The sequence below is a fragment of the Pollicipes pollicipes genome, unplaced genomic scaffold, assembly GCF_011947565.3.
Source record: "Pollicipes pollicipes isolate AB1234 unplaced genomic scaffold, Ppol_2.1 Scaffold_2555;HRSCAF=2994_pilon_pilon_pilon, whole genome shotgun sequence".
In the NCBI taxonomy this organism is placed as follows: Eukaryota; Metazoa; Arthropoda; class Thecostraca; order Pollicipedomorpha; family Pollicipedidae; genus Pollicipes; species Pollicipes pollicipes.
The window spans coordinates 2,064,229-2,075,432 of NW_023596136.1; the positions used below are offsets into that span (position 1 = coordinate 2,064,229).

General features: G+C 52.8%; 2 protein-coding genes across 4 annotated transcripts; one reads left to right on the forward strand and one right to left on the reverse strand.

Annotated features, from left to right (window-relative positions):
* Positions 1-373: 373 nt before the first annotated feature.
* Arl2 (ADP ribosylation factor-like 2) lies at positions 374-5,919 on the reverse strand. The gene is made up of 5 exons (XM_037235879.1): positions 5,537-5,919; positions 4,884-4,952; positions 2,341-2,451; positions 1,953-2,115; positions 374-1,277 (listed from the first exon to the last, which is right to left on the reverse strand). The coding sequence occupies exons 2-5, from the start codon at positions 4,946-4,948 to the stop codon at positions 1,062-1,064; spliced, it is 555 nt and encodes a 184-aa protein (XP_037091774.1). The 5' UTR covers positions 4,949-4,952; positions 5,537-5,919; the 3' UTR covers positions 374-1,061.
* A 92-nt stretch (positions 5,920-6,011) lies between these two features.
* LOC119111137 (ribosome biogenesis protein bop1) lies at positions 6,012-10,652 on the forward strand. Of its 3 annotated transcripts, none has more exons than XM_037234975.1 (3): positions 6,012-6,030; positions 7,174-9,098; positions 9,849-10,651. In XM_037234975.1, the coding sequence occupies exons 2-3, from the start codon at positions 7,222-7,224 to the stop codon at positions 10,000-10,002; spliced, it is 2,031 nt and encodes a 676-aa protein (XP_037090870.1). In that variant the 5' UTR covers positions 6,012-6,030; positions 7,174-7,221; the 3' UTR covers positions 10,003-10,651. The 3 variants fall into 3 exon arrangements, with proteins under 3 accessions (XP_037090870.1, XP_037090878.1, XP_037090864.1); XM_037234983.1 differs by lacking the exon at positions 6,012-6,030 and adding an exon at positions 6,039-6,062 and having other exon boundaries at positions 9,849-10,652; XM_037234969.1 differs by lacking the exon at positions 6,012-6,030 and adding an exon at positions 6,053-6,121.
* Positions 10,653-11,204: the final 552 nt, after the last annotated feature.

The window sequence follows — 11,204 nt, forward strand, 5'->3', positions numbered from 1 at the left end:
TAGTTCGCGTTCCGTGCTTCTCCGCCGTCTGCGTCTCATGCTTATCTGTATTGCAACAAGCGTGCATTGTATGCGGATCTTTAGGCGTTCGGGGTAGAAAGGGGACAAACATCTCTATCAAACTGTTGTTCGCACAGAAGCCCAGACTCATTATCAGCAACGCTCGACAGTGATAAGCTGGCGCCATCAAATTCATTTTTGAGTGTTGAACGCCGCAAACCAGTTACCTCGACCACACTTGCTTAGGAAAAATGTGTACTCTAGATTTCAGGTCGAATTAAGGCACATGACTTAAGCAAAACCGTGCACCATCGAAAACAAATCCAAACACGTTGGTGCCACAGCAGACGCTAGGGATCCGATACACACTAGGTAGCAGTGCGATAACCGAGATGGCGTGGACGATTTATTAAACGAGCAATCAGTTCCACGAACACACCTCGCCAACGCATCGAATGTCGTGTTGGAATAAAAGGTCATCCCACGCCGACACAAAGCTATACAAGGGCCGGCGATCACAGCAGCACCCGTGTGTACACCGCATCGCAAAATGCAACGCAAGCATGTGTACGTCCGGTCGCCACAGCCGCGCGGATGCCATGGACTACCGCACACACATCAGCGCCCATGTGCGATTGGAGTTCGCCCGAGCCCAAGGCACCCTCAGCGGGCGGAGGCTGCACAGGCTACACAGCGGACCACAGCGGGGACCAGGTGTAGCGGTGAACCCACAGAGGACCGCGGCTGGGACTGGGATGAGACCGGTCCCGCAGCAGACCACGATGCGAGATCGAGAACGCAGCGACGCCATCAGCGAGGCGCCTCGAGTTCACGCACCCTGCGAACGGGCTGGGGACCGGCAGGACACACGGACAGACGCCGCACTGTTCTTTGGTCGGCCGCCTGGACACGGCGCACACCTGAGAACGCTGCCTGTGAAACCGCCCTGGCTGGCGCCGCCTGCTGCAGCGGCGGAGGCAACGCCGTCGTACACTGGGCACAGCTCCGAGCTCATAGCGCCGCCCACGGCATGGACAGAGTCGAAGCCGTGCCGCCCGCGCCTAGTCCATGTCGAAAATCCTGTCGGCCACGTCGTCCAGCAGCCAGTCGATGCCGGTGACGAGGTTGTCGCCGGTGACGGCCGAGCAGGAGACGATGCGCCAGTGGTGGGTGGTGATGGCCGGCAGCTCGAGCAGGTCGCGGATCTCCTCGCGGCTCAGCGCGCCGGCCAGGTCCTGCTTGTTGGCGAACACCAGCAGCGTGGCGCCGGCCAGACGCTGCCGGAACACGAACACTGGCGGGTGAGCGACACGGAGCAGTCCCTACCGCCGAAAGTCCCGGCTCTGAACGTGGCCCTGGGGTCAGGCTAGCTAGCCTTTGCCGTCACAAACGGAATGGTAGCATCGCGCAGCACGTGCGCAGCCGATAGTCACATAGGCCACGGCCAGCCCGCGCCGACAGGCAGACAAGTGACAAGCTCGTAAACGACGGCAAAAGCTCACTCCCGAGGGTGGCAGATCAGGGAGGCAACTGGAGGAGGAGAAGAGCGGTGAGCTCTGCATTTGGACAAAATTGGCTATGAGCGTTATGTAATGATGTAGTCTGGAAAGACACGGGGCATACTCTGCGTTTGTCCCCACCCCCAACTCCTAGATGACCCGCCGCAACCGACCCACCCTGTCGACACACGACACTGCGTCAGCGACGGCGCACTCCAGCTCGCACACCACCGACGCAGTAAACACCATCACAATCCACTGTCAACATAAAACGTCCTAGAACAGGCAGTCGGCGACTGTTCTCGGTGGGCAGCTGTATGGCGATGAAAAGCATACTTAAGAATGTCACTTCCTAACATCGGGAAAACCGTCCGCCCGTCACCTTTGCAAGGCAGCCGACCACCACCAGAGCGGCACCACCCTCGCCACCACCGGGCGCCCCGGTCCGCTCACCTCTTCGAGCAGCAGCGAGTGCAGCTCCTTCTTGCAGTCGGCCATCCTGCGCTTGTCGGCGCTGTCCACCACCCAGATCAGGCCGTCGGTGCACTCGAAGTAGTTGCGCCAGTACGAGCGCAGCGACTTCTGGCCGCCCACGTCCCATATGTTCAGCTTGAACCTGGCATGCAGCAGAGAGTGACCACGTTTGAGGTCCAGGTGACCCTCGCATGGCAGTGGTGGAAGATGCTGTTTTCCAAACCATTTACACTAGCCTTGCACGCGGTTGACATTGGACCCAACCTTGAGCCAATTTAGAGTGTCATATCAATTTAGAGTGCTCGTATCTCACACATATATCATATATCTCAGGGCAATTAGCACGGTCAGTCTATCAGAAGCTTACCCTTTGTGCTCCAATGTCTGTATGTTGAAACCCAAAGTTGGAGAAATTGTTGTGATGTCTTCGCCATTGAACCGCTTCATAATAGTTGTTTTGCCTGCGTTGTCCAGGCCACTAATGAAAAGGTCAAGGAAATGTAACAAATAAATCACATCTGTCACGGAATACATGCAAAGTACAATACTTTGGATAGTCTTATGCCATCCTTTTGTGGGTGTCTTGACACCAAAAAATGTTCATCTGCATCAAATATTTTTTGGTAGAAAACTTGGCAGCGCCCAATTTTCTCGCTTGATGGTTTTAGGTGATTCTAATTTGCCCGAGATTGACTGGGGAACAGAACAGTCATCAGCTCCAGAGAGTCATTCAGCCCACTCACTGAAAGGCACCATCCAAGGCAGTTTTTGTTCCAGTATGTCTAGCAGCCATCATGCTACCAGTTGAGTGACCAGGTGGCTATCAGGTGTTCTTGACCTCATATCCACAAACGAGGAGGGGATGGTCAGCCAGTTGGATGCCTGCCTGGGCTAGGAAACAGCGTCCATGTGGTCGTCAGGAATACATTGGTCTGCTACTCTGGGTGGCACACTTCCCATCGAGGACAGCTGACAGCTGATGCATACAAATTATGAGCACCTGGCAGACATCCTTAGGTTAACGGACTGGTAGTCCCAGATGGAGAGCCTTAACAACCGCCAAGCTTTTTGAAGGTACGACAACTCAAGACTACGAACAAGAAGCAGGGTAGAACAACTTCTTGACGACGACGGAGTGTTGAGCAGCAAAGAAGGAAAGCATCAAGCATGTGATGCCCTGCAATTTAGATGGACCGTTTCCGGAAGACGTGGACATCCCTGACCAGGGAGTGGCGAATAAATTGGCAGGAGTGAATACCCAGAGTGCCCCTGGACCAGGTGATGTACACCCAAAGCTTCTTTGTGAGTCTGCAGACATGCAGGAGTGAATACTCCGAGTGCCCCTGGGCCAGGTGATGTACACCCAGAGCTTCTTCGCGAGTCTGCAGACGTGCTGGCGCTAACCCTGGGCACGCTTTACCAATAGTATTCAGAAAGCTTTCTCAGGAGTGAAAGCATGGTGAGATAGCCCCGACCTTCAAGAAAGATAACCCCGACAGTCACCAACAAGCTACCGCCCATTGAGCCTTATTGCCATCCTCTACAATGCACCCGAATCTTTCGTCAGATATGCCCTAATTGAGCACTTTTCGGAGTCTTGACTTCTTCATGCAGCCCAGCATGGGTTTCTCCCACAGCAGTTCTGTATCACCTAGCTTTTAGCAGTCATGGAACATTGGAGTGCCGCGTACAGGATGGAGAGCCGGTGGACGTAGCGTACCTGGACTTCAGTAAAGCCTTTCATTCTGTACCGCATAACCCTCTGCTCTCCGAGCTCGATGCTTACGGTGAGAGGCAGCTTGCTGCCCTGGATGGAGGCCTTTTTAACCCACCGGATGCAGAGAGTCCGGCTCCAGGGCTCGCAGCTGGGCTGGATCGACGTCATCAGCGACATCCCGCAAAAATCCGTGCTGGGACCGACACTATTCGTAATCTTTGTGAGCGACCCACTAGATCAGTGCGAAACATGGTCGCGGATGACATGATGGCGAAAGCTGTTCGCGGATGACACGTAGATATACTGTCGCATCCCGAGGCCTCGACCTCGACGCCCTGGCCAAGAGGTCAGGGGAGTGACTGCTCCCCTTTAATGCAACAAAGTGCAAAGCAGTGCACATCGGGAACTGCAGCCCGAGACGGACGTCTTTCTTGAAAAGCACCGAAATAGCGGTCGAGCCCACCGAGAAGGACCTCCGGATCTTCGAAATTCATAGGTTTAAGTTTCACGCGCAGACAGCGGAGGCGATCTCGAAGGCCAACAAGATGCTGGTGGTCGTGAGGCAGTCGTTTGCTCACATCGATGTTCACATGCTACTTCTGCTCTTCAAGATCCTTGCACATCCATACTTGAAGCATGGCAATGTCATCTGGGGCCTGTTTGGCTACCTGGATCACGAACGGCTGGGGTGGATTCAGCAGCGAGCAACGCCTCTTGCTCGCGAAGTGAGCCACCAGCCACATGCTGAAAAGCTCAGACTCCTCCAGTTGCTCTCTTTTTACTAGTCATTGCAGGGGAGACATGGTTACAGTGTATCAACTGCTTCATGGTGGTATGTTGCTGTTGGAGGAGGAGGTCCTGACCAGATGCAGCTTGGAGGTGACACCAAGACACCAAGGGAAGGTAATAAAATCTCAGCTGGGACCCTTGTCCATCATAACTCATTCAGCATGTGGGTTGTCAATGATTGGGATGCTCTACCACACTAGTTGTATTGTCAATCTCAGTTGAACAGTTTGAGTTGCTTAATATGCACTGGGCAGACATCATTTCTGTTATTCCACCCAGAAACTTTCCATTATTTGTGACTATTTGGTCACCACACTGGGAGCTTGATGAGACTGGGACCAACACAATTGTCATAGAGTGGCATGCTGACATTTGCAGCATTCCAGTGTTTAACCAAAGGATACAGCATCAATATTCTGACTTCTTTTTCTTTCTGCTTGAGCTTCTTCAAAATTGTGTGGAGACCCATATCTCTGGAAAGCAATGTTGGCAGTTAGCATTCCCACCAAAGACATGGTTCTATGCTGGCCACTTCCAATCTGAGCACAAATTTGTTCAGACTTTACAAAAGGGAGCCAAGTTAACTGTAAATACCACACATCAACATTAAGAAATTGGGCTACTAATATTATCATGCTGGTTCAACAAATGTTATTGGACTTAATGAGAATAAAGTGTTTAAAACCTTAAATTAAAAGACATTGGAAATTTATCACAGCCAATAATATGCTAAAACAGTGCCATGCTTTCTGGGCCCATAGACCAAGTTGACAAAGCATATTAAAATATTTTGCTCATTAAACAAAAATATATAAATGATACAGCTAAACTTCCACCTCTCAAATGTCATAAAAGATACAAGATCATCACTTTGTATAAAATGATTTCACATCCTAGATAGAATGATTGTTCATACTGAAATTTGTTTTTTAAGTCCACATTTACACAATGTTTCAGCTAGGAAAATCTCTGGACAATACCAGGTATAACTGATGACTGAGAGGGATCGAATGTTTCATTTCAGCCTTGTAATTGCAGTATAATTGTGTATACTAACCTGTCAGATTGAACCCCACAGCACTGCAGCCAGTCTGGATTTTGAGTATGTCACCAGTAAGCCTCAAAATTTTTAATCTACAGTCAACAACTGATCACAGCCTCGCTAGCGATTGCAATCAGGTTCAGTCACTTATACCGTTAGAGACTGGAACAAAGGGGAAAAACACCGCCCCAACTAACCATTGACTGAACTGTAATGTAACCTTCTCGAGTGAACCGAGTTAGAGGCAGCAGAATTTAGGTGCCACGGGAGCCTCGCCAAAATTCCTGAAAGAGAGACGATCAAAACAATGCGGTGCCTCCCAGTTTTCTCCCAGGGTATCTCGACGGAAACGCCCGGCGTGACAAAACGGCAACGCGGCACAAACTTGTAAATAGGCGAACAGTCAACAACGCGCCTTATGCGTTTTTAGCAGTCAATACATTCAGTCTCAAACGCGCCAGGATTGTCCCTCATACGGTCTCTGCCTTAATTGGCGTGTGCACGTGTGGGTAAGAGCGGGGTTGCGAGGAAATGGTCGTCGGTATTACACGGCGTTGGTCGACGGACTTAATTAGTTACAATTGCCAGCACAGCGCGAGCGTGAGCAATGCTTAAGAAAAGTTTAATAGCAAAGCTGGAGCCAGTAGCGTTGCATGCTGCTTTTCACTGCCGCTGTGCACCCATTTAGTCATAAACCCGCTGGTGTATTTGATGTGCTTCATGTTTTTTTTTCCGGTCGTCAGTGTTAAAGTGAAGGAATGATCATTTGCTCAGGTGGCGTGAAGATCAGTTTAATATATCATGAACACTGGATAGAGTTTTCTAGCTTTCTGACCACAACATCCAAAAAACAAGTTTTGTGGCCTGTTGTTTGTGAAAATTTCAAGAGCCTTCAATCGTTGGTTGCAAATACAGCCCTTAAAAAATAGCGGTGGCTGGGCTGGGTGATCGCCTAATTGAATTTTTGCTTATGCCTTATTTTAGACTTATTTGGTGTGCAGCCTTGTAAGAATGTAGTGCACAGGTAGTCGTGATCAAAGAACATCTGTAACAATGTGTGAATCACTCTGTAAGAGTGTAGTGCACAGTTATTCCTGAGTAAAGAAATTGGGCATCTGTCATATGCACAAAATTTCCTGTGAATGAGTAGCTGCTTCACTGCTTCGACAAAGGAGGACAGCCAAACTGGTATTATACTGAAATGGATAGCTGATGGGACTGTACCAAAATGGGGTCACCTTACACATTCAAGCAATAGCAGTGCAGTATTCCCCTGAATTTTGAAGGCATTAAGCCATAAGTGATTTCCTATCATGATTAGATTGTCATTCTATATCCGGTTGAGCTCGGTTGAATGTCATGCCTGATATGAGGATTGGTGCTCAAGCTTGGGAAAAGTATATAGCTGATGGTTGAGAAATGTAGATTTGTAAGTGGTTAGTTCTACTTCTCCATGTTCGTGTGTGAATGCTGACAAATGGCCTGTCTTAGGGCTGCTCTTCCATCTTTTGACACAAGAAGTGCAGGGCGAAATGGGTCATCACATTTCCATATATGTGAGTAAATATTTTGTTGGACAGCATGTGTTTGGTCCTCTGTGATGCACAGTGTCAATGAATGATAATATGGTCTTGTTTTGTGTATTATTGCAGAGGAAAAATACTGCAGCAAAAGGAAAGCCAAAGGGTGCAAGAAATATCATGAAGAAGCTTCGCAAAAGTACAGATAACACAGTCACAAGCCTCAAACGAAAGCCAACAGCTGATGAGGCTGACAATGAAGACACACTCATTGAAGAGGAGGATACGCTGGTCATGCTCAAGGACGAAACTCCGCTGGACGAGTACGAACAGGATTCGTCCGACGAGGAAGATGTGGACAACACGATCGGTGACGTACCGCTGCGCTGGTACGATCAGTATGACCACGTGGGCTACACGCGCGACGCCAAGAAGATCCTGAAGGGTGCCAGCCGCGATGAGATCGACAGCTTCCTGGAGAAGGTGGAGAACCCCGACTTCTGGCGTACGGTCATCCGCAAGACGACCGGCCAGGAGGTGAAGTTGAGCGACGAGGACATTGACGTGATTGTGCGCCTGTCGCAGGGCAAGTTTCCCACGCGCAACGCCGATCTGGACGCCCCTTGGCTAGACTTCTTCACCAGAGACGTGTTGGACATGCCGCTGTCCAGCCGACCGGAGCACAAGCGCTCGTTTGTGCCGTCGCGCATCGAGGCGCTCAAGGTGGCCAAGCTGGTTGACCACATTAAGCGCGGCTTCATCAAGCTGGACGAGAAGCCGCTGGAGAAGCCGCGCTTCTACATGCTGTGGAAGGAGGACGGTACGACGGATGAGATGCGCCGACTGTACCGTCCGCAGCCGGCGCCCAAGCTGCGCCTGCCCGGCCACGCCGAGTCTTACAAGCCGCCACTGGAGTACCTGCCGACCGAGGCGGAGCGCGCGCGCCACGAACAGCAGCTGGAGGAGAACGGCAGCGCGCGCCCGTTGCCGCGTCTTCACGACTCGCTGCGCAGCGTGCCAGCCTATCCGGACTTTATCAGCGAGCGGTTCGAGCGCTGTCTCAACCTGTACCTCTGCCCGCGCAAGACGGTGACGAAGACGCAGCTGTCTGGGCCGGAAGAGCTGCTGCCGGAGCTGCCGGACAAGCGCGACCTGCAGCCGTACCCGACGCACTGCAACCAGGTGTACACCGGCCACAAGAACATCGTGCGCACGCTCAGCATCGACCCTAGCGGCCAGCTGTTCGCGTCCGGCTCGGACGACCGCACCCTCAAGATCTGGGAGGTGGCCACCGGCCGCTGCCTAAAGACGATCGAGTTCAAGGACGCGGTCACGGCCGTCGCGTGGAACCCCAACCCCAAGCTGTCTGTGGTCGCCGCCGCCGCCGGCAAGCGCATCTACATGGTGAACCACGGCGTGGGCGACCGCGCGGCGGCCGCCAACACGGACGGCGTGTTCCGCACGCCGCCCGAGCGCGACGACACCACCATCAAGAGCCAGAAGGTGGGCTGCGCCTGGCGCAAAGCGTCCGAGGGCGAGTGGGCGCAGGGCTTGCGCCTCACCATCAACATCAGTCGCCAGTGCAAGCAGGTGACGTGGCACGCCAAGGGCGACTACTTCGCCACGGTGGCGCCGGACGCCGGCAATACTTCCGTGCTCATTCACCAGATGTCGCGGTGGCGATCGCAAATGCCGTTCCGCAAGACGCAGCGCGCGCAGGCGGCCGCCTTCCACCCGCTGCGGCCGTACTTTTTCGTGGCCACGCAGAACCACGTCAAGGTCTTCAACCTGGTGAAGCAAGAACTGAGCAAGAAGCTGGCCGGCGGAGCCAAGTGGATCTCGAGCTTGGCCATCCATCCGCGCGGTGATAACCTGGCGATCGGCTCGTACGATCGGCGCGTGCACTGGTTCGACCTGGACCTGTCGAAGCTACCCTGTCACCGGCTGCGCTTCCACGGCCAGGCCGTGCGCCAGGTGGCGTTCCACAAGCGCTACCCCCTGATGGCCTCCTGCGGCGACGACGGCAAGATCATGGTCTACCACGCCAAGGTCTTCAAGTGAGTCCCTCCCGGGGGTGGCGGAGCATTGAAGCGGGTGGTATATCCTCTGGAGGGAAATATGGGTGCCATTGTTCATTGTACAGACACCCAGGGAGCCCCTAGGTGTCTGATGACGCACTGGAAAACGTCTGCAGTGTTTGTACGTTGTGTTTTCATGCTTTCCGTTCGTTCTAGATTGGATTTGCTCATTTCGTCATTGTTAGTTTATTTGGCACATAACTTTTTGTCTGTGTTGTCTCTTGCCACTTACTTTATTACTTTGAACGTGAGATATGAAGTTACTCTGAACATGTCTTGAAAGTTAAGGTTGTATCTTGAAACCGCAAGGCCAAACTCTGCACTCTGCTTTCCCCAGAATTTGTGTGCTTTTAGATTTGTTTGGTGGATTTTTACCTGCCTGCATCGCCACGCTGTTCCCTACTTTTCTGTTTGCGCGGGACGTTGCTTGGTTCAGTGGCCTGTGGTGGGCATTAAACGTGGCTATTTTCGCCTGCCTATAACGCTGGCGAGACACCCAAACCTAGCGAAAGCGTCTTTAACGAACGAACAAAACGGTAACGCTTAGGTAACGAACAAAAAATGAAATGTTTGGCCATGCCTGTGCCACGCCCTACGCCGCATCATCCGCCACGGATCCTAGCCGGGCCCTGCGGCGTTGGACCTCAAATTAGTTGTTTGCAACTCGTGATCGGCGCACGATCTGTTGTCCCGCTGTTCCTGCTGACCGACTCTGGTCCCCTCTCGCAGCGACCTGATGAAGAACGCGCTGGTGCTGCCGGTCAAGGTGCTGAAGGGCCACAGTCTTTACGACGACCTGGGCGTGCTGGACGTAGCCTTCCACCCGGAGCAGCCGTGGGCGCTCTCAGCCGGAGCCGACGGCACCGTCCGGCTATGGATATAGGTGGCAGCACTGCGCAGGCTTGGAGTGCGGATGGTGGCGCTAGGTGGCAGGACCGAAGGGAGTTGGACCGCGGCCGACGGCACCGTCAAGAGCGGGCGGCGGTGGCGACATGTGAAGCGACGGTCACACCTGGCTGTTTCCAGACGGGTGTGGAAGTTGGGCTTCAGCGCTGACGTTGTTTCCGTTTTTGCTTTTGTGTATTTTTACAATGTCTACATGATGCACGCACAAGCTTTTTGCGTACTGTCCTGGGCTGGAGTGAGCGACCAAGTGGTGGTGAGATGGTGAGATAAAAGAGGAAAGACGTCAAGTTTAGCTCCCTGCTCCGGCGTTTCGGAGCCGCTGCCAAAATGCCGCGTATATCACGCCGCGGCAGCCGTAAAGAAATGATGCACCGCTGATACCACGTAAGCACCGTGGGAGCAAGTCTTCCACCTGCTTGGTAACCGATGGGGTTCGGATGCATTTCATGGACCGCATCTTGTGCCCCCGGGCTGTCGCCTAAGGGCAAGAGGGTCACGGCCCACATAACGCCCACCTGGATTTATCTCTAATCATACTGCGAAGTGTACCGGACGAAAGATGGATGGGTGTGGTTACGTGGTGTTAAAGCTGGAGAGGCGTGGTGCCCGGAAATCGTCCCCCTTTATACAGTGCAGGAATGGAACGGCGAAGTAATATGGTGCGTATGCACGTTTAACCAAGGCGGGCAGGCATTGCAGGGGGTCAAGGATTTCCCCCAATACTTAAGGTCGAGTAAGTTCAGCCTACTTTAGGCCACGAAGGCTCTGTCTTTCTTGAGGGGGCGGCCCACGTCAGCGCGGCCGATGTGCCTGCGCGTCCGGGACTGCCTGGACGAGGCGGATATTACGCTGGATGACATTGCCCCGCACACTCTTCGGAACCCAGCACCGTGGAGACGTCTGAGTATTAAGTATGATTTGGGACTCTGTCAGCATTTTAAAAATGGCACTTCACCACGAGAGTTCTTCACGTATTCGTTGGAACAGATCTCACAATACGCGAACTCATTACAAATATTTACCGATGGTTCCAAGGGCTCAACGGGAACGGGTTGCGCATTTGTTTGCGGTGACCATACCGTAGGTCTATGCCTCCCGCAGCACCTGTCAGTTTTTTCCTCAGAACTGTGTGCCATTTTAGCAGCGCTTCAGTACGTTGCTTGTCCTGAAAGGGATATA

Bases quoted from the DNA above. Each gene is read 5' to 3' on its own strand.
- Arl2 (XM_037235879.1), bottom strand. From the start codon at position 4,948: ATGGGTCTCCACACAATTTTGAAGAAGCTCAAGCAGAAAGAAAAAGAA. The intron at 2,116-2,340 runs GTAAGCTTCTGA...GCTGCATGCCAG, and splicing joins CAGACATTGGAGCACAAAGG to GTTCAAGCTGAACATATGGG. The intron at 1,278-1,952 runs GTGAGCGGACCG...GTGTTCCGGCAG, and splicing joins ACTCGCTGCTGCTCGAAGAG to CGTCTGGCCGGCGCCACGCT.
- LOC119111137 (XM_037234969.1), top strand. From the start codon at position 6,053: ATGGTCGTCGGTATTACACGGCGTTGGTCGACGGACTTAATTAGTTAC. The intron at 6,122-7,173 runs GTGAGCAATGCT...GTATTATTGCAG, and splicing joins ATTGCCAGCACAGCGCGAGC to AGGAAAAATACTGCAGCAAA. The intron at 9,099-9,848 runs GTGAGTCCCTCC...CCCCTCTCGCAG, and splicing joins TACCACGCCAAGGTCTTCAA to CGACCTGATGAAGAACGCGC.